This window comes from Tupaia chinensis, unplaced genomic scaffold, assembly GCF_000334495.1.
Source record: "Tupaia chinensis unplaced genomic scaffold, TupChi_1.0 Scaffold000448_1, whole genome shotgun sequence".
Classification (NCBI taxonomy): Eukaryota; Metazoa; Chordata; class Mammalia; order Scandentia; family Tupaiidae; genus Tupaia; species Tupaia belangeri.
In genome coordinates this window covers 1,739-20,772 of record NW_006159953.1, presented here as the reverse complement: position 1 = coordinate 20,772, position 19,034 = coordinate 1,739, and the positions used below count along the sequence as shown (strand labels likewise).

At 36.8% G+C, this 19,034-nt stretch overlaps 2 protein-coding genes and 1 long non-coding RNA gene across 7 annotated transcripts in view; 2 read left to right on the top strand and 1 right to left on the bottom strand.

Moving 5' to 3' along the window:
- The window catches only part of ZNF654 (zinc finger protein 654), a 104,095-nt gene extending 100,219 nt beyond the window's left edge, over positions 1-3,876 (top strand). Inside the window, exons 8-9 of the mRNA XM_006155330.2 lie at positions 267-2,613; positions 3,334-3,876. Of these exons, the coding sequence (XP_006155392.1) occupies positions 267-2,613; positions 3,334-3,341 (2,355 nt within the window). The 3' untranslated portion in view covers positions 3,342-3,876. The remainder of the gene's footprint in view (positions 1-266; positions 2,614-3,333) is intronic.
- On the bottom strand, positions 2,550-13,248 carry LOC102475265 (uncharacterized). Of its 5 annotated transcripts, XR_001370887.2 has the most exons (5): positions 13,173-13,237; positions 12,939-13,079; positions 8,357-8,489; positions 7,126-7,226; positions 2,550-2,640 (listed from the first exon to the last, which is right to left on the bottom strand). It is a non-coding gene; the product is annotated as an uncharacterized LOC102475265 (long non-coding RNA). The 5 variants fall into 5 exon arrangements; XR_001370889.2 differs by lacking the exon at positions 12,939-13,079 and having other exon boundaries at positions 13,173-13,248; XR_001370888.2 differs by lacking the exon at positions 13,173-13,237 and having other exon boundaries at positions 12,921-13,127.
- Positions 13,249-13,289: 41 nt separating this feature from the next.
- The window catches only part of CUNH3orf38 (chromosome unknown C3orf38 homolog), a 7,241-nt gene continuing 1,496 nt past the window's right edge, over positions 13,290-19,034 (top strand). Inside the window, exons 1-2 of the mRNA XM_014590447.2 lie at positions 13,290-13,814; positions 16,637-16,878. Coding sequence (XP_014445933.1) covers positions 13,688-13,814; positions 16,637-16,878 — 369 coding nt within the window. The 5' untranslated portion in view covers positions 13,290-13,687. The remainder of the gene's footprint in view (positions 13,815-16,636; positions 16,879-19,034) is intronic.

The following is a 19,034-nucleotide window of genomic DNA, read 5'->3' as shown; positions in this document are numbered from 1 at the left end:
CTAAGTATTTTGTATTATGGTTAGTAGGGCTTTATTTTTTAATCGAATAATTGAAAATTAACATGGAATCTAAAATATCAGGTATCATAGATTATTCTTAAAAAAAGACACATTACAATAATCAAGGTTATCAACAAAGGAAAGTTGCACATTCAAATTCAACTATGTTTATTAAGTTTTCATTTTAGTGTTATATTTTAAAAAGATAAACAAGTTAGTATAACTTTTTAAAGGTATTTAGTTGGAATTTTGTTATTTTTTTGCAGGTTGAAGAAGAAGGCTTGCAAATTTGTGTTGAAATATGTGGTTGTGCTCTACAACTAGACCTTCATGATGATCCCAAAACTAAATGTCTTATTTATAAGACAATCGCACATTTTTTGCCAAATGATTTGGAGATCCTCAGGATTTGTGCACTCTCAATATTTTTTCTTGAGCGCTCATTAGAAGCTTATCATACTGTTGAAGAGCTTTACAAACGTCCAGATGAAGAATATAATGAAGGCACAAGTAGTGTTCAAAATCGTGTTCGTTTTGAATTACTTCCAATTTTGAAAAAAGGACTGTTTTTTGATCCTGAATTTTGGAACTTTGTAATGATTAAGAAAAATTGTGTAGCATTATTGAGTGATAAATCAGCAGTTAGATTTCTAAATGAAAGTACACTGGAAAATTCTACAGGTAATCTAAAAAAGATAGTGGAACAGCAAGGTCTAGAGGAAGGGCTTGAGATTTTTATAGATCAGAGCACTGAAGAGACTGACCCTGATGAAATATATGGAGTGCAACCTAAAAGTCATACTAATACAAAGAAAAACCTTACAGCTCTTAATACTTCCAAAGTAGATCACAATGTTCCAAGGCATCGGTGTATGTTATGTAACAAGGAATTTCTTGGTGGCCACATTGTAAGGCATGCCCAGGCTCATCAGAAAAAAGGCAGCTTTTCATGTGTAATATGTGGTAGGAAGTTTAGAAACAGAGGACTTATGCAGAAGCATTTAAAGACTCATGTTAAGAAGATACAAAGACAGCAAATTGCTGCAGCTCAACAGGATGATCAGGAAATCACTGTTTTGGAAGAAGTAAATTATTCCAGTTCTTCTGTTTCATTTGAAAATGGGAATTCTGATAATAAGGATTTGGAAGTAGATACCCTTACTGCATCCAGTGATGGAAACAAAGAAGTCATTCCTGAGCATGTGGATGGATTAACTGAAATTCCCCTAAATGTACCAGAAGCTGTTACTGAAAACATCATTGAAAATGGCAGTCCTGGCGCCACCTTAAATAATGTCTCAGCACCTTTACCTGAATGTGTGGATGACTATGAGGAGGAAGAGGATGAAGAAGGTAATTATGAAGAAGATGATTATGACCTGAATCAAGAAACTTCAGTACTTCATAAAATCAATGGAACTGTGTGTCATCCAAAAGATATATATGCTACAGATCAAGAAGGAAACTTTAAGTGCCCTGCTCTTGGCTGTGTAAGGATATTTAAAAGAATTGAATTTCTAAATAAACATGCAAGGACTGTACATCCGACTGATTTAAATGTGCGGCAAACAGTAATGAAGTGGAGCAAAGGGAAATGTAAATTTTGTCAACGGCAATTTGAAGATTCTCAGCATTTTATAGATCACCTTAATAGACATAGCTATCCCAATGTGTACTTCTGTCTGCATTTTAATTGCAATGAGTCATTTAAGCTGCCATTCCAGCTTGCCCAACATACAAAGAGTCACAGGATATTTCAAGCTCAGTGTAGTTTTCCAGAATGCCATGAGCTTTTTGAAGATCTCCCTCTGCTATATGAACATGAAGCTCAGCACTATTTAAGTAAAACACCAGAATCATCTGCACAACCAAGTGAAGCAGTTCTTTGGGATGTTCATACAGACTCAGATCCTACTCACCAGGAAAAAGACTCATCTAGTAATGAGAAACAAACTATTAATCTGCCAGTTTTTATTAACAAATCAAGGAAAGATTTTACAGAACCAAAGACGTACATAGCAAGTATAGAAAAGAAAACAGATGGTTTAATTCAGAATGGAAATGAACATTCTGATGACGCTGTTTCAAATATAAGCTTGGTAGACCAAAAGATGCCTGATACAGAGCCAAATTCTGAAAATAATTGTAGTATTAGTGATTTAGTCAATGGACACAGTGAAATAGAGCAAACACCTTTAGTCGTGTCAGATCCTGTTTTGAAAATTGATACAAACAGAATCAGGACAGAAAATGGTTCCGTGTTACCCAGTGTTGTACCACAAGAACACAATACCCTGCCAGTATCTCAGGCACCTTCCAAACCAAATCTGAGAAGTGAACATACTTCATATGGCTTGATCTTAACAAAGCCGTATGTCCGACCATTGCCTCCCAGTTACCTTGATGAACGGTACCTTAGTATGCCAAAACGCAGAAAATTTCTGACTGATAAAGTAGATGCCTGTTCTGATCAAGATAATGTTTATAAAAAGCCAGTGAAAAGATTAAGATGTGGCAAATGCTTGACCACCTACTGTAATGCAGAAGCACTTGAGGCTCATCTTGCACAAAAAAAATGTCAGACACTCTTTGGATTTGATTCAGATGATGAAAGTAAGTCTTCTGTCTTCTCAGATATATCTGTAAAAATAGAAAATGCCATAAATTTAACAGAATATGAGATTTTCAAAAAGTATGAGATTTTCAAAATTTAACATTTATATGTGGGACTTTAAAGAGCTTGTTGAAAACGGAATTAAAGTATGATCTTATTTTGCTATAAACAGTTTTGAAATACATGCATAGTTTTTTCATAACAGGCATTTTCCATGAATTTTTTGAAGGCCCCTTATAACAAATAGTAAAACATTATTTATCCTATATTTCCTTTAATCTATGCAATCACTATGAAGTGACTGTACTATTCCTGTTTTATAAATCAAGCAGATGAAAAGTATTTTGCATAGAAATAGGCCTATGAACTTGTGGAAGCCAGAACTTGAACACAGGTTTTATATACTCTTTGATCATATTTTCTGCTGTATCAGTGGTTTTTGTTTTTCTTCATTCCAAGTTAAATGTATTTTGAGGGAAATGTTTTTTCATCCACATGCCAGGATATAAATCCAGTAAAGCTAAGTCTCTCTAATAATAGAAGTAAAACAATGCAAAATAATTGTAAAAAATCAGCCAAGGAATAACTTACTAATACTCTTTGAATGAGCAAGGCTGTAAACTCGGTAGGAGGGTATAAATTCAATATATAGGAGTCTGATAGAATTCCAGTTGAGAGCATTATAAAATTTGAATTAACAGATGTGTTCTGTTTTACAGGTGCCTGATAAAAATATTTCAGAAAAATCTCTTAATCAAGCAGTAGTGTGAAAAAAGCACTACAAGAAAACGCATCTTCAGTTTGCTATTTCCCTGATGGCCTTAATTTTAGAGTGGTCTCGGATTCTAAAGATAAAGAAAAAGCACATTTTCTGGAATGAACTCACAGAGGAGATGTGCTGGCTTAGACTCCAAAAGGGTTATTATAGACCCCCAAAGTACCAGTTATCCAGAAAACCACATTTTTAAAAGCTTATGATAATTAGTAGCAGCATGTTCAGTTTTGCTTATGTGAGAAACATGTTCAGGCACTTGTCAGAAAGAAAAACCAATGATGGCCTTACAAAAAGGGAAAAATTAACACATTATACAAAAGGTGGGGGGGGGCTGGTTTTCAATAATAAACAAAATATTCTATAAATGGGATTTATTTTCTTGTCATGCATAATCATATTATGTCCTCCCTTCTGGTCAGACATGTTTTAGGAACCATCTCTGTTTGGTTTGTGATATGATTTAGAAACTGATAAATGAAAATAAAAATTTATCACCATGCTATCTTTTAAAGATTGTAACTTGTTTCCAGATGATTAATTGGATTGAAATTCAATAACTGGCAAACCAGCACTGATCATTTAAAAAGGAAAAAAGAAATAGTTATTTGCTAATAAGCTCTTGATATAACCTTCCACTTTCTCATTTTTTTTTTTTTTTGGAGAGATTTTCCCTATAGGGCGCGTGCGTCTGCCAGACAGACAGAGACATAGAGACAAAAAGCGAGAAAGCACCCCCAGGGGGGATGGTCACGCCGCAATCCCTTCTCCTCCATTCTCCCCTCGGGATCTTGGGCACGCATGCACACGTGCCCGGCGTGAGTTTTAAGCCACCAGGTCCAGGACACGAACCGCGGTCGACTACGTCGGAGTCCAGCGACAGCCATTACGCTAACTGCTGGTTCCCCACTTTCTAATTTTGTAATACAGATTGGTTATATTTGAAAGGTGGCAGTGTCAATTAAATGAAAGGACAGTCAGTAACTAGAGAAAGATGGAAGGAATCTCAGATCATTACAAGCTACATGGTTGAAAGAAACACTGAATTACAAATTCTTCAATGTGAATAATAGTAAAAGCACACTGGGATATTTCTGTTTGTATATAGTGTTAGGACATTGCTTGATGATTCATAGTAAGGTCCTTTAGACATTAATGTGTATTATCTAAGAACAGTCCTATTAATAACTGGCTTAAAAATATGTTAAGCTAAGAATCAGGGTGAGAATACATTCATTTTATTCAGTTAGGAGAGTTAATTCCAAAATAAGCCATACTACTCATGTTTTTTATTCATTAGTGATGGATTTGATCTGAATAGTAATGTTTATAAATAAAAGGAAATATTTACACAAAAATGTGCACAGCAAGAACAGTAAAAGATATATCGATACATTATTGTTTCTTGGTGACCAGTAATTTTCTTAAGGAAGATTTTAACTTAATGGTCAATAAATTGTTTAAACAATAAAATTTTTTAAAAATTACCCTCTCAAATGTTTTTGACTTGTCCATTATTGAAAGATGCTTTTACTCCTTTTACCTAATAGTGTGTTAATTTATGGGATAAAAACAAAAATGAAAAGGCAAATTATTTAAAAATGAAATTTTTTAAAATTTAAAAATGAAATTTTTACTAGTGTACCAGTGTCAACCAAATATTCCAGTTATTTCAGATGATAAGTTTTTATTTAAAACAGGTAACTGGTCAGATGCTACTATTATAAATAGTAGGATATTTGAGTTTCTTTTTTTTAAATTTATTTAATTGCTAGAAGGCATGTACACTTGTCAGAGACAAAGAGGGAAAGCACCCCCCCCAGTGGGTGTGGTCATGCTGCAATCATTTTTCCTCCATTTCTCCATCCTGTCAGGATTTAGGGCACGCATATACATGCATTTGGCATGCTTTTCAAGCTGCCAAGCCCAGGACTCAAACTGTATTTACCTATGTGTGAATGTGGCTCCCCATGCACAGTGTTATGGGGCCAGCCCAGATATTAGAGCTTCTTAAATGAAGTTACTAGGGAAGAGGAATATTCCTTCCAAGGTAGCATCCAGATTTTATTAAATATAATTTCCAGGTTGTATAGATTAGATGATATAAAATTTCTCAATTTTTTTAAGTTTATTTATCATGGGCATTCACTACTATGCAATGATCATTAATTTCATTCCAACCAAATTTAACTTTGTTTTATTATGTAGCCTATATTAGGCTGTGGCATTTACATTTAGATAATAAACAAAACTCAGTACTTCCTGATACTAAAAATGTAATAATGGAGTTCTATTCAGTTTATTCTAAAACTATGCCTTTTAATTTAAAAAAAAGTCTGTTTGGAAACTAGTTCATCTGGACAATGAAGTCTTTTTGACATAATTTCTGCTTTGTACGTTTTCCAAAAGTTTAAAATGACAAACATTTTATCACATTTTTATTTTTTGTAAGTTAAAACCACTGACATAAATCCATGGCCACAAATTTATATTTTCATTAATATTGAAGTTCATATTAAGGTGTTTTAAACATGTTGCAGCTGTAATTTTTATCCTTAAGTCTGAGGTTTTATTTCTACTTTTGTGTTGCTAATAGAAAGTCTTTCTGAAATCCAACTAAGATCAAATTTGGCTTATACACAACTAAATCAAGGAGTATTTTATAAAATTCTATTTGATCACACCGTTCTTCTTTATGTACTTCTCAAATAATGGCTATTGAAATAATGTGTACATTTAATTATGTCTTCTAAAACTTTATTTTGTGAGGGGTGCATAAATTTCCAACATTTCTAATTTGGGATTCAGAAGAAAGCAGCTTCTTATTCCTCAGATTCTCCTTTTCTTTATTTATTTTCTATTCCTGAGAATATATTTACCTTACATGGACCAAGATTGAAATATTTGTTTTTAAATAAAATTTTCATTTAAAAAATTAAATACTAATTTTCTGCTATATGTTAGTAAGGTCAAGAAAAGAGCAAATCTGAATACTTGCTGCTCGGATATTATGGAAGAGGTAGAAAAGGGGGAATCTCTGTGGACAAGGACACTGGTACTTTGGGCTTCAGCCATATTCCTTTTTTAAAAAACCATCAATTATATAATGCATAGATAATTTGTAACATCGAACATGTGATTCTTTTCAAATCACACTGAAGGTTCAGCCGTACTCCTTTCACGTTAGGTTTATGGATGTTGTATGGATGAAAAACCTAAAAGGGATGATAGTGTTTATTTTTTAATTTATTTGGTACTGTAAAACACCTTTTCAGAATGAATAAATGCTGCATATGCATTTTGGAATTGTTAATATGTGAAAGATATTACAGATTCAGCAAGAAAGGAAATTTGTGCTTCCTTGTTGAATGTTAAATTATTTTACTTTGCATTTTATAAGAGTACAGATTAAAAACTGAGCCATTGAACTGCAATAAATCAACAATAGTGTCTCATTTCAATAAATTTTTTGTACTGTACATAGATTTGTTCAATAAAACATTGTCCTTGTTGGTAATGAAGTGTTCATTGCTTTAAAAAAGGAATCATACTTAAGCTGTAAATTCAGAAATTTCCACTATATATTATTATCAATGAATGGGTTATTTCAATTAGTATCATAACACTTTCATATTTCTTAGTGATTTTTAAAATATAATGTAGAAAAGTAAGTATATGGGATACATATTTTTAGATATATTTTAACTAATGTCTATATATAGGAATAAAAATTGGTTACTTAGGTCATTTCAGGTGATTTCAAAGGGAATGTCTGACCTCTTCAAAAGTAGGACAGCTGGATGGATTTGTCTACGTTGGCATTTTTCCTAAGATAAACTTCTGGAGGAATTACAAAAACAAAAAGTTAAGACTGAAGTTACTGCAAAATATTAAGATATAATGATGAAAATTACTTCTCACAAAAGCATTTCAATGGGGGAATGTGTAAGTCAGTAATTTGTAACAAGAAGTGATTTCCATGGACATGAGAGCTCCTAATGTTTTTGTTCTCTAACAAAGGGAAATAAAAAAAAAAAAAACCTACCCTATTTTTGTAACTTGAAATGGAAAAAAAATTGGGTTTTAGGTACAAAAAGAATCTTTTTTGATGCAATGAGGTAATACTGCAAATGAGAGAACAGGTACTGGGTTCAAGTAATTTACATGTATTACAAACATTTGGCTTTGAAACACTGAGAAAGTTGAATTAATCTAGGACTGAGTGTAGATTCTCAGTTTCCTATATGGTCATATGTTCTTGGGTTGTTGGAAAAGGCATGACACATTTCTGCATAGAAAAATGTCATGACTTTTGCAATAACCCAGCATGTTCTGTTTTCAGGGCAGTGAATCAAAGTACCCAAAGTTACTAAGATTTAGAGAACATTTTCCTTTTGTAAAGCTTGAGATATTCTTGGAAGCAAGTAACTATTATGTACTAGTTTCCAAGCTAACCCAATAAAATTGCTTTTCATAGCATGAGATCCATACTGATTACAAAAATCCTCAGTAACAGGGACAAAAGTTTTGGCAAAATATCAAGATCTGAAATGGACTTGTATTACATGGACTAAAACTGAAAATGGAAGGGAGGTTCACACCTTATTGATAGATGTTGAACACTAGGGAAAAAAATATTTCTACTTTACCTAAATTACTGTGTACCAGTTCTTTATATATGTTAGCTCTATTGTTAAAAGATCTCCAGGGTAAATATGAACACGAGCTTTTAGACACCTAGACTCAAAGAAAAGTTGATAGAAGTCCCACAACTAATACAGATGGAGTTGAAAAATTAGGTACGTTCTAAAACACTGATATATCCATCCTGTTGTGCAGTTTCTCTTATAAGTCTAGAGCATGGGTAGATCTAATATATCTAAATAGAGAGGGTCTCACTTGTGTGAGGATCAGTGATTACAGAGACACAGGATGAAGACATACGATATACCTGGTTGATGTTTCATTACCTTCTAGCAGTGACTCTTAGGTGGTCGGTCTCTGGAACAGTAGAATCAGGATCACCTGGGAACTTGCTAGAAATGCTGAATTTTGGTCAGATGGACACCAATCTGTCCTTTCATAAATACTCCAGGTGAGAAGCTGAGATTTGAAAGCCATAGATCTAAATCAGCGATTTCTTCACTATCTCCCTAGGAAGTAAACTATTCCCCTTAAATTCTTGGAAACTCAATTTCCAGGACAAATTTGATAGAGATTCAAGTAACTACTGTTGGGTGAACGGATATTGTAGTACTAACAGCTAATACTCTAAACTGCTCTTGAGAATGGTTTTTGCTCTTAACAAGTAGCAAGTAAGTGAAACTCTACCAGAATGTGATCTCATGGAAACAGTGTAAAGAGATGAGTATCATTTGTACTCAAATTCTGGCTTGGTGGTTTTATAGTTGTGGAGGCCTCACCAATTAAGTACATCTACTGAGCTCAGATTTCCTCAACTGTTAAAAGGGGACATCTTTTCTTGCAAGGTTGTAAGAATTAAGTCTTTGAAGTACCTAGTGCTAATGCCTTCTGATTATGATTTTGCTGAAATTTTCTTCATCTTTTTTTTTTGAAGAGGTTTTTTTTCCTATAGGGTGTGTGTGCTAACCAGACAGACAGACAGAGACAGGGAGACAGAAAGTAAAAAATCCCCCCCCCCCAGGGGGGATGGCCACGCAGCAATCCCTTCTCCTCCATTCTCCTCTCAGGCTCTTGGGAACACACGCACACGCACCCGGTGTGAATTTTAAGCCACTGGGTCCGGGATGCGAACTGCGGTCAACTACATGGGAGTCCAGTGACATAGCCATTACGCTAACTTGCACTCATCATGTTATTTTATTTTATGTATTTTTATTACTGTTCCCTTTGATGGTAATTCTTCACCCTCCTTCTCTCCCAATCCTCATTCTTTAATTCTTTTTAGGCATCACCACTTTCTCCAGAATGCCTGATCTTTTGATTACTCCTATTTCCCCTACTTCTCCCAGTGTTCCTCTATCAGTAAATGGCAACTCTAGTTGCCAAAACTAAAACTTTGCAGTCATCTTTTATTGTTTATATTTCTCCATGAGAGAGAGGAGAAAGAACAGTTCCTCTCAACAAGGTCCTCATGCCACAGTCAATCCCCAACTGCAGCCAGCCAGAATATGCATGTATATGCCCAGTTCACACAAAGAGACCCCAGGACATGAACCTGGGACCTTCCCACTTGGGCCCAGCATCATAGAACTTATTACTGCTGTGCCACCACTGCCAACCCATCCTTGACTTATATCCCCCATGCTAATCCATGCCACCATCTTCTCAGACTACTGAAGTAGTCTACTAATTGGATTCCTTTCGTCTACTCTTGCCTTTCTTTAATTTGTTGTTCACATGAACAAAGTGATCTTGTTTGAAACAAGTCAAATCATGTCATTCCCCAGTATAAAACCTTTCAATGGTTTCACAACTCATTCAACAAATACTCGTTACATACCTCCCATGTGCCAGGCTCTGAGAAAAAATGTTTTATTCATAGAGTTCAAATTGCATGGTAGGCAACACAGTATAAGTGATAAGGAGAAAAATATGATGGGTAGAAAATGTATAAGAAAATGTGGTGGTGATATTAAGATGATGAGGAACAGCCTCTGATAAGGTGACTTGTGAGCAGGGATGTAATAAAGTTAAGGGAAATAGAGCCATTCAGATATTGGAGGGAAGAATGTGCAAGGCAGAACTGCAATAACAAAGGCTTTGAGGTGGGAATGTATGTGGCAAACTGAAGGAATGGATAACAAGGATATCATTGGGTTGAGTCTGAAATGGGAGATTGTGAGAATAACAGAAAGTCAGAGGTAAAAGATAAAAGCCAAAGTGTATATACTGGCCTCCAAGTCTCTAGATCTGCATTATCCAATGCAGTTGCTACTAGGTATGTGTAGTTACTGATGGAAATTTAATTGAAATTCAGATCATATTTGAAAAAGGGTTCCTCAGATGAGCTAGCTACATTCCAACAACTCAATAGCTCCATGTGGCTGATGGTTACCGTATTTAGACAGCAGCACATTAAGAGGTTTGTCTGTATCCATTGTTCTCAACTTGGGATGGAAGATGATTTTGCTCCCTCAGGAACATTTGGCAACATCTGGAAGTATTTGTGGTTGCCACACCTGAGGGTAGGAAGTGCTACTGACACTTAAGTGGGTGGAGACCATGAATGCTGATAAGCATCCTGCACAGGACAACCTCAACAGCAAAGATTTATCCTGCCTAAAATACCAATGGTACTATGATGAGAAACACTGCATCACATTGGTCTTGGCCACAACTCCTAACCACATTGTTCACTGCCTCCTCCTTGCTCAAGCTGCTCCAGTCTCCTTGCATCTACATGCCATGTACATATCTCCTTAAAAACCTCTACTGTTGATTCTTCCTATAACATTCTTCCATGGTTCATTCACTTTCCTTTGCTCTTTCCTTCAGTGTTACATAGAGAGGCCTTTCCTAATAACCTGTATAAAACAGTAACATCCTTCCCATCCCCCTCTTCTTTTCTCCATTGCATCTCTTGTAAGAGTATATAGGTTCTTCCATGTTTGCCATCTGTTTCCTCCCACTAAAATGCAAGCCTCAAAGGACTTCATTTGTCCCAAGTACAAAGAACAGTGACAGGCAGGCACTTAGGTACTCAATACATTTTTTTAAAAAGATGAAGCACATGAACTAGTAGATGGAATAGCAGTTATGTTGTTGGACTCCCACATAGTGGACCACAGTTTGAGTCCCAGACCTGATGTCTTCAAAATCATGTCAGGCATGTGTGCATGGATGCCCAAGATCCTGGAAGGAGAAGGGATTATGGCATCCCTCCCGGGGGTGATTTCTCACTTTCCCTCTCACTGTGTATCTCTCTCTGCAACCTCTGGAAAAAAAAAAAAAAGATGAAGCAGGGCCAGCAGGTGGCATGGTGGTTAAAGTGCTGGGACTCCCACATGGTTGACCTTGGTTTTTAGTCCTGCACATGTAGGCTTGCTTTCTCACCTCCCCTCTCTGTCTCTCTCTTTGGAGTGCACATGTCCTGTAGCAACTAAAAATAATAATCATAATAAAAATTATTTCTTTAAAAAAAAAGATGAAGCAATAAAGGAATGCAAGACAAAGCTAGGCATACCTTTCATGTGGTCCCACACCCAGTATAAATGAGCACTATTATCTCTTAACTTGCAACACTCCTAAAAACTCCTGGAAGGAGAGTTCCTGTCATTTCTCTGATTCTTCAATAAGTTGTATGGCAGGCACTCAGTAATTGCTAATGGAAAATGAAGAATTGGTATCTGTTGAGTAAATGGTACCCCTGAATAATATTCACTGGCAAATTAATCAAGTTTTGAAAGTCTTCATTTATATTTATGTTTATAAATATAAATAGTTGCTGTTTTGTTGCCAGAGGACTTTTAGGCTTGTGAGAGCAACAGGGAGAGAAAGTGGCCCCAGTGGAGTGTGAGCATGGCAATCCCTTCTCCATTTCTCCATCCTGTAGAGACTTTGGACAGGTACACTAAAGTCCCCATGGCCTTTTCAAGACTGGGATTCAAACCTCAGCTGATCACAAGGCAGCTACTAAATGCCTTGATTTATTTAAATTTACCCAAGATCTTGGGCACTCTCCAGAGAAAGACAAAGGGAAAGTGAGAAGCACCCACTATGGGAAGAAGTTACTCCACAACTCCCTACAATCCCTTCTCCTACATTTCTGCCTTTTCCCGGGATTTAGGGTATGCATGCAAAGCACCTCGCATGTTGCTCAAACTGCTGGGCCTAGTACTCCAACTGTGGTACTTAGCAATATGGCATCCAGCTCAAGTAACCACCAACCAACAGCTGCCAGTTGTTGGCCCTCGAATGCCTTGTTTTAAAGACTTTATTTACAGTGTTTCATGACTAATAGTTTTGTTTTTTTAGGTTCTTGACATAGGGCCCATGCCCTCACCAGGGAGAGAGCAAGACAGAAGAAAGTGAGAAATCACTAGTTTAGAGATACATGGGGGAAGATGGCCACACCTGCAATCCCTTCTCCTCTTGGGAGTGTCCTACACAAAGCACAGACACCCTGTGTGATTTTCGGGCTGCCTGGTCCAGGACTCAAAAGGTAGTCAGCCTGTGGCAGTCCAGCACCTTAACCACCCCTGCTCGTCTCTGTGTTTTTTTAAAATGTTCTTGTCACGTGAATTTGTAGTAGTGTATATTTCAGCTATCAAACAGCGATACCCTAATTAAATATTAACTAATCTAAAATATGAGCTCCCAAAATAGAGACAGTGGCAAGTGACAATGTGTTTGACTCTTCAGTCCAGCAGACCAGGACTATCTCTCTGTCCTAATTTTGGACTGCTGTTGCATTAGTCACTGCTAATAGAGGGTTATTCCTAGGCCCAGGCATGATGTTCATCCCAATTCCACCAACCTACAGTAAATCTCCCCATTAGATTCACTTTGAGATAGGAACAGTGGGACAAAAGGGCTAAGGAGCTTGCTCACAGTTAACAGAACTCTGACCTTGACCTCGGCGTGAAACTGCCTGGGCTAACGTCGAGCTGGTGACAATGAGATCCTATTGTCACCTATTGATCCTATTGGGCAAATGATGCAAAGAAGGATCCCGCGTGTTTGATGAAAGTCCGCTGGAAGGCAGGCAGGCTTGGAATAGAACGAGTTAATTATCTTAAATTAATTTTTTTGTCCTGATACAATGTGCACTTAACCTCACATAATTTTAGAATATCAAAGTACCGGCTCACGCAGCTCAGAAGCGGCCGCAAAGGCCGTTCAAGCCTTCCCGGGGGCAGGGCCGCGCGAGGGGCGGAGCCACCGGCAGGGGCCGGCCCCACGGCATCACGGGAGCTCGCGGTGCGCCGGTTCGCTGCTTGCCTTACACACACCGGCACCTGTGCGGCCTTCCGAGGCGCTCTTCTGGAGGAGGGACTCCAGAGGATTGCAGGGATTTTGCTTCCACCAGCTACCTCACAAAAGGAAGGTCGAAGTTCTCCTGGTAAATGCGGCGCTTCCCGTAAGTGAGATAAGAGACTTCGAGCCACCCGGACCAGCCCGGAACCACATATCAGGGCCCTGCGTTTCCTAATTGACCCCCTTTGCGTCCACTTCCGCCCAGGGGTCTGGAACTCCCAAGGTACTTAGAAGACCAAGAACGGGAAAGGTACTTCCGGTGTCTGTTGCCAAGGCGCGGGGCCCAGTGGGCCGAAGGGGCGACATTACTGGTGTCGTCCTCTCCCTCCCCGGGGGTCGAGATGTCGGGGCTCAGCCACACAGAGATGGAGGGCTGTCGTAACCTGCTCGGCCTGCTGGACAACGAAGAGATCATGGCCCTGTGCGACACCGTCACCAACCGCCTGGTTCAGCCTGAGGATCGCCAAGGTAAGGCAGACCCACCTCCCCGAGGGTCTGGCCTTCCGTTGATCTCACGCTGACATCGGGTCGCGGGAGCAGGGGAGTATTGGGGTTTCCACCCTCGGCTGCAGTTCGTCCCCCACCGCGTTTGGGCGGAATCCTTGCGAATCCCAGCCGCCGCCCCCGCTCCGAGGCCCTGGAAGCTGGACGCGGACTGGGGCCCCAGAGTCAGGTCGTGGTGCAGACGATGGCGCAGCTTCCAAGTTTTACTCATCGAATGCTATGGGCAAAAGCTTGTGGGTTCAAGGATTCCGAGTACGTCGTTTTTCAAAATTTCTAGAGAACCAGAGTGTTTGCCACTTTCAGTTTCGATCACCTGACTTGGGTCAGCTGCTCCCCAGTGTTTTTTCTTCGAGCTTGAAAGGAAGAATATATCATAAACTTTGTATTAGCCTCTTGTGTAAAACATTTGCTGTAAAAAATCAGATAGTTTGAATCCTTTTGGAACAAATATTTTTCTGAAGCGATTTTTTGTACTAGGAATGAATGACTTTTAGAGACATTAAATATGCATTTTGATGGAGTAGATTTCAAGGGCTATTATTATTAATCAGATTGTAACCAGTCCATATAAAAATGTAAAGCGTTTGATATCTCTTTCTGTGTCTCACATAGCTAGTTTTATTTTAAATTTCCTAGATATTACTTTACAATGTAAAATATCCACAATTTTATATTGGTATGTGACTTAAATTTTATCCAAAAATTCTACCTTTTAAGATTATATTTTTCTGGTTTTTTTTTTTAAATCAGGTTTAAGTTTTACTATTTAAGAAAATTAGTTATTTGTAACTTTCAAACATGAACATTCAGAGAAGAAAGTCCTGAGAATTTTAAGTAAAAAATAGTTTTAGACTTATGTAGTTTTTTTAGCATTTATGTATCTTGCATGCCAATTTTACAATCAGGGGAATTGTGAATTTGAAAATGTAATAGATAAAATGCTGGATTTAATTGATAATGAATCTAAAAGCAAATAGGGGAAAAAAAAAGCATACCAATACAAAAAGTTTTAAGTGATTTGATAGAATATTTCTCAGGAAAAAATACAATAAGTATATGAAAAATATTAAGCTCTTTAGAAAGCAGTGAAATGAAAACCAGAAACACAGGTGTATATTTTTAACATGTTCTACTTTTCTCTTTTTACATTTTTCTGTCAAATGTTTCCTCCCCTTGCAATTCATACCCTCTTACCCTCCATCACCCACTCTCTACCATCCACTTTTTCCCCTTACAGTCTCAAGCATTTACACTCATGTTCTCCATCCCATTTTCAAGTCTCTCAGCCTCTGCCATACCACTCAGAATAATTTGGATGGGGATATACAGTGCATGTCTTTCCAAAGCTGGCTGGTTGCACATTAAGTCTCAAATAATAGGATCTCATTGTTTCTTATAGCTATGTAATATTCATAGTATAATGTGCCTCGGTTTTCAACCCAGTCATCAGTTTTGGGGCACTAAGGTTGACTTTGCAGATGTCTTTTCTATGTACTAGATTGCCAATTACAAATACAAACTTGAAGTTTGGTGATCAAGTAAAGCAACACTTTGACAAATAATGGAAGAATGTAAACTACAATTTACCACTTTGGAAAATAAGTTTTACATCATCTCCTAAATTGGTAGGTTAGACACATCTCACAGGAATCTTGTTAATATACAGATTGAGATTTTATACCTTTGGAGGGAGGCCCCAAAATTCTGCATTTCTAGCAAGCTCCCAGGTGATGTTCATTCTGTTTGCCCTTTTGTGCACTGGGAGGTTGTATGAGGATGTTTAAAGTAGAAGTGCTTGTAATAAGGTATACAATTATAGTCTGTAAACAGAAACATGAGTCTTAATATAATCATGTAATTAACTAGTGATACCAAGGTGAAAATTAATTAACTACAGTTACAGGTATCCACAGAACTTAATCTAAGAAGCAATATCAATTGAAAAACTGTAGAAGACTGTAAATATTGATGGATTGAATTTATAGACTATTTTAAAAATACCAAAATAAGCATATCTCTTAGAGTTATGTACTTAGGCTGGACAATTGTTAAAAAAAAAAGGGCAAGGAATGTTAACATTGAGTATAGTAGCTACCCTATGAGGTGGGCGAGAAGAAGAAATAGTATTGGCTGAGGAGCGATGAAGTGGTGGCTTCAAAGATACTAGTAAGTAGAAACTGTCTTAGGTTCTAAAACTAAAAGATGTGTATGTGGGAATTTTGGATTGCCATTCTATATTCTTTACACATGTTCAAGGTATTCCTTGGTGTGTGTTTGATACAAAACTAAAACATTTTTAAAAATACTTAGTTCTGCCACTTCCTAGAAATATGATTATTGAAACTTCATGTTTTCTCAACTTTGATTTTCTATAGAGTGGAGAGATTGCACTAAAATTCCTTGGCATGTAATCTTTTTGTAATTTTACTTTTTTTCAGAGGTATATAAATTTAGGTACATTAGTCTTTAAAAAATAATTTTTTTGGCTCAAATTTTTTCTTAAAACCCACTTCTTTGAGAGAAAATATATAATTTCTCTATTACTTACAGGAAATGAAAGGCAGGAGAAGTTTTAGATAGGGAAGTTGAAAGAGCAAAAATAATTTCAAAGAGGACAAAAACCCCTTAACAACCTATTTTCTGTTTTTCAAAAAATGATAACCATTTCATGCAAATGCAGTAAATGACAAGAGTTTATAAATACTAAATGATAGAGTTTCTCCTGAGCTCAGACAAATTCACAGATGCTTTATAATTTTCTATTTATCTTGGCAATTTCCTTCTAGATGCCATTCGTGCAATATTAGTGTACAGTCAAAGTATAGAAGAACTTCTGAGGCGTAAAAAAGTCCACCGAGAAGTCATATTTAAGTACTTGGCAGCAGAGGGGGTTGTCATACCTCCAGCTACTGAAAAGCACAATCTTATCCAGCATGCAAAAGATTACTGGGAAAAGCAATCACAACTGAAATGGAAGGGAACACCACAGCCAATTAAAAAGACAGAAGACATCGAACTCTTTCAACAGGTAGAGTGAACTTACAGTTGTAGTCTGAACCTTTGTTCTAAGTGAGACTCTATAGACAATCATAGATATGGGAAACCATAGTAATATTTTACTTGTATTTTGCAATTGGACCTTTGCTACATATTTTTTGAACCCTAAAGGAAGAAAGACCAACAAAGCAACCAAAAGACAAAATATTTCTGACATTTAGTGTATTAGGTCATTGTGAAAGTCTTGACATTTTTCTGTTTTTCTATGCAAAACTGCATCATGAGTTTCCTTCCCAGTTACACTAGATATACATATGCAGATATATAATATTCTTTTTACTTGTGAGAAGAACAGTGTCTTTCTCCACTTACCATCAAATGATTTTTAGAGAGTAAATTGTGATATTAATTTAATTTTACTTTATTTTGGACTCTAGTCTAAATTTTTTCCCACTTTCAAAGAATGCTGTTGTAAATTCTTTCTCATTATTAAGATTTTTTTTGCTATTGTTTTGAAAATTGATGAAAGAAATGTAAATAGTTTTTATGTTTTGTTTGTTTGTTTGTTTGTTTTTGCTAAAGGATGCATGTACTAACCAGAGAGAGACCACCCCCCCACCCTTCCAATGAAGAGTGGTCACACTACAGTCCCTTCTCCATTTCTCCTTCCGATCAGAATTTGGGGCATGTATGCACACACCGCCAATGGGTTGTTCAAGTCACCTGGGGCCAGGATTCAAACCACAGTTGGCCATATGGGATGGCTCCCCTAATTACTAGGCTACAGGTGCAGCCCACCTTTGATTTTTTTTTTTTTTTAACTAGAAAAGATTATTTTGTAGTAATTTTTTGTCCGACATTGAATATTCCTATTTTCTTTTATATCTTCACAGTACTTTTTTTTTTTTAAAGAGAGATTTTTGCTATATGGCATGTGCACTTGTCAGACAGAAACTGAGAAATCACCCCCTGTGGGGATGGCCACACCATAATCCCTTCTTTTCCATTATCCTCTCAGGACTTTGGGCAGGCATGCACACATGCCCAGTGTGAGTTTTAAGCCACTAGGTCCAGGACTCAAACTGTTGTTGACATAACTATTATGCCATCTGCTGGTCCCTTCATAGTACATTTTAACATTTTGTAAATATTTCAGTGTTGATTGAATAGACTTCTAGGTAATCTGCACATTTTTAAACTTTATGCACTTTGGATATAAATTATTATTATTTTTTTTTAAGGTTTTTGCCATTAGTCATGTGTGCTCGCCAGAGAGACAGGGAGAGGGAAAGTGAGAAATCACCGTGTGGGTGGGGGGATGTGTGTGGTCACACCACAGTCCCTCCTCCTCCATTCTTCTGGGATTTGGGGAATGCACGCATGCGCACACACACACACACACACACACACACACACACACACACAGCTGGTGTGATTTTCAGGCTGCCAGGTCTGGACTCAAACCATGGTTGACAAGTGGGAGTCTAGTGCCTTAATCACCAGGCCACCTGCAGTCTCTTGGATTAATGAGGTTTTACAGCAAGAGCTTTGCTTTCCCGTCCTATTAAGAAAGGATCATCTAAGGGCTTTCTTATTAAATGTGCTGAGAAAATAATTGATTTTGTAATCATATAGATAAAACTTCACATTAGGGTTTGCTATTATACATTAGATGTGTGAACCTGGACAAGTAACTTGACTTATCTGAGCCTTGTTTTCTTCTTACATATGTGGTCATAACAATAAGATCTATGTTATAAAGATAGGAAATAGCCCTTAAGTGCCATATACCGTACCCAATGTTTTCAGTAATAATAGATGCTTAGTAACCATAGGACCTGATTCAGTCAGTTTCTATAGTCTAGAACACATAGATAAATGAGATGAAGCCTTTCAGATGTATTTTCTTTCAGTAACATTTCCCTCAAGAAAAAAAATAGTAGTATAAAATTAATTCCTATCATGGTAAATAGCCTGTTTCAGTCACCAGTGAAAATACTTATCAATTTTATTGTGATATAATTTATATGTAACTAATTTAAAGCATAAAATTGAAGATTTTTGACAGATATACACCTGAGAAAACACTGCTGCAGTAAAGAAAATACTTATATAAATCATCATTTTGAATGTTCATGCTAATATGTAAATTTAATTTTTTTTTTTTTTTTTTTTTTTTTTTTTTTT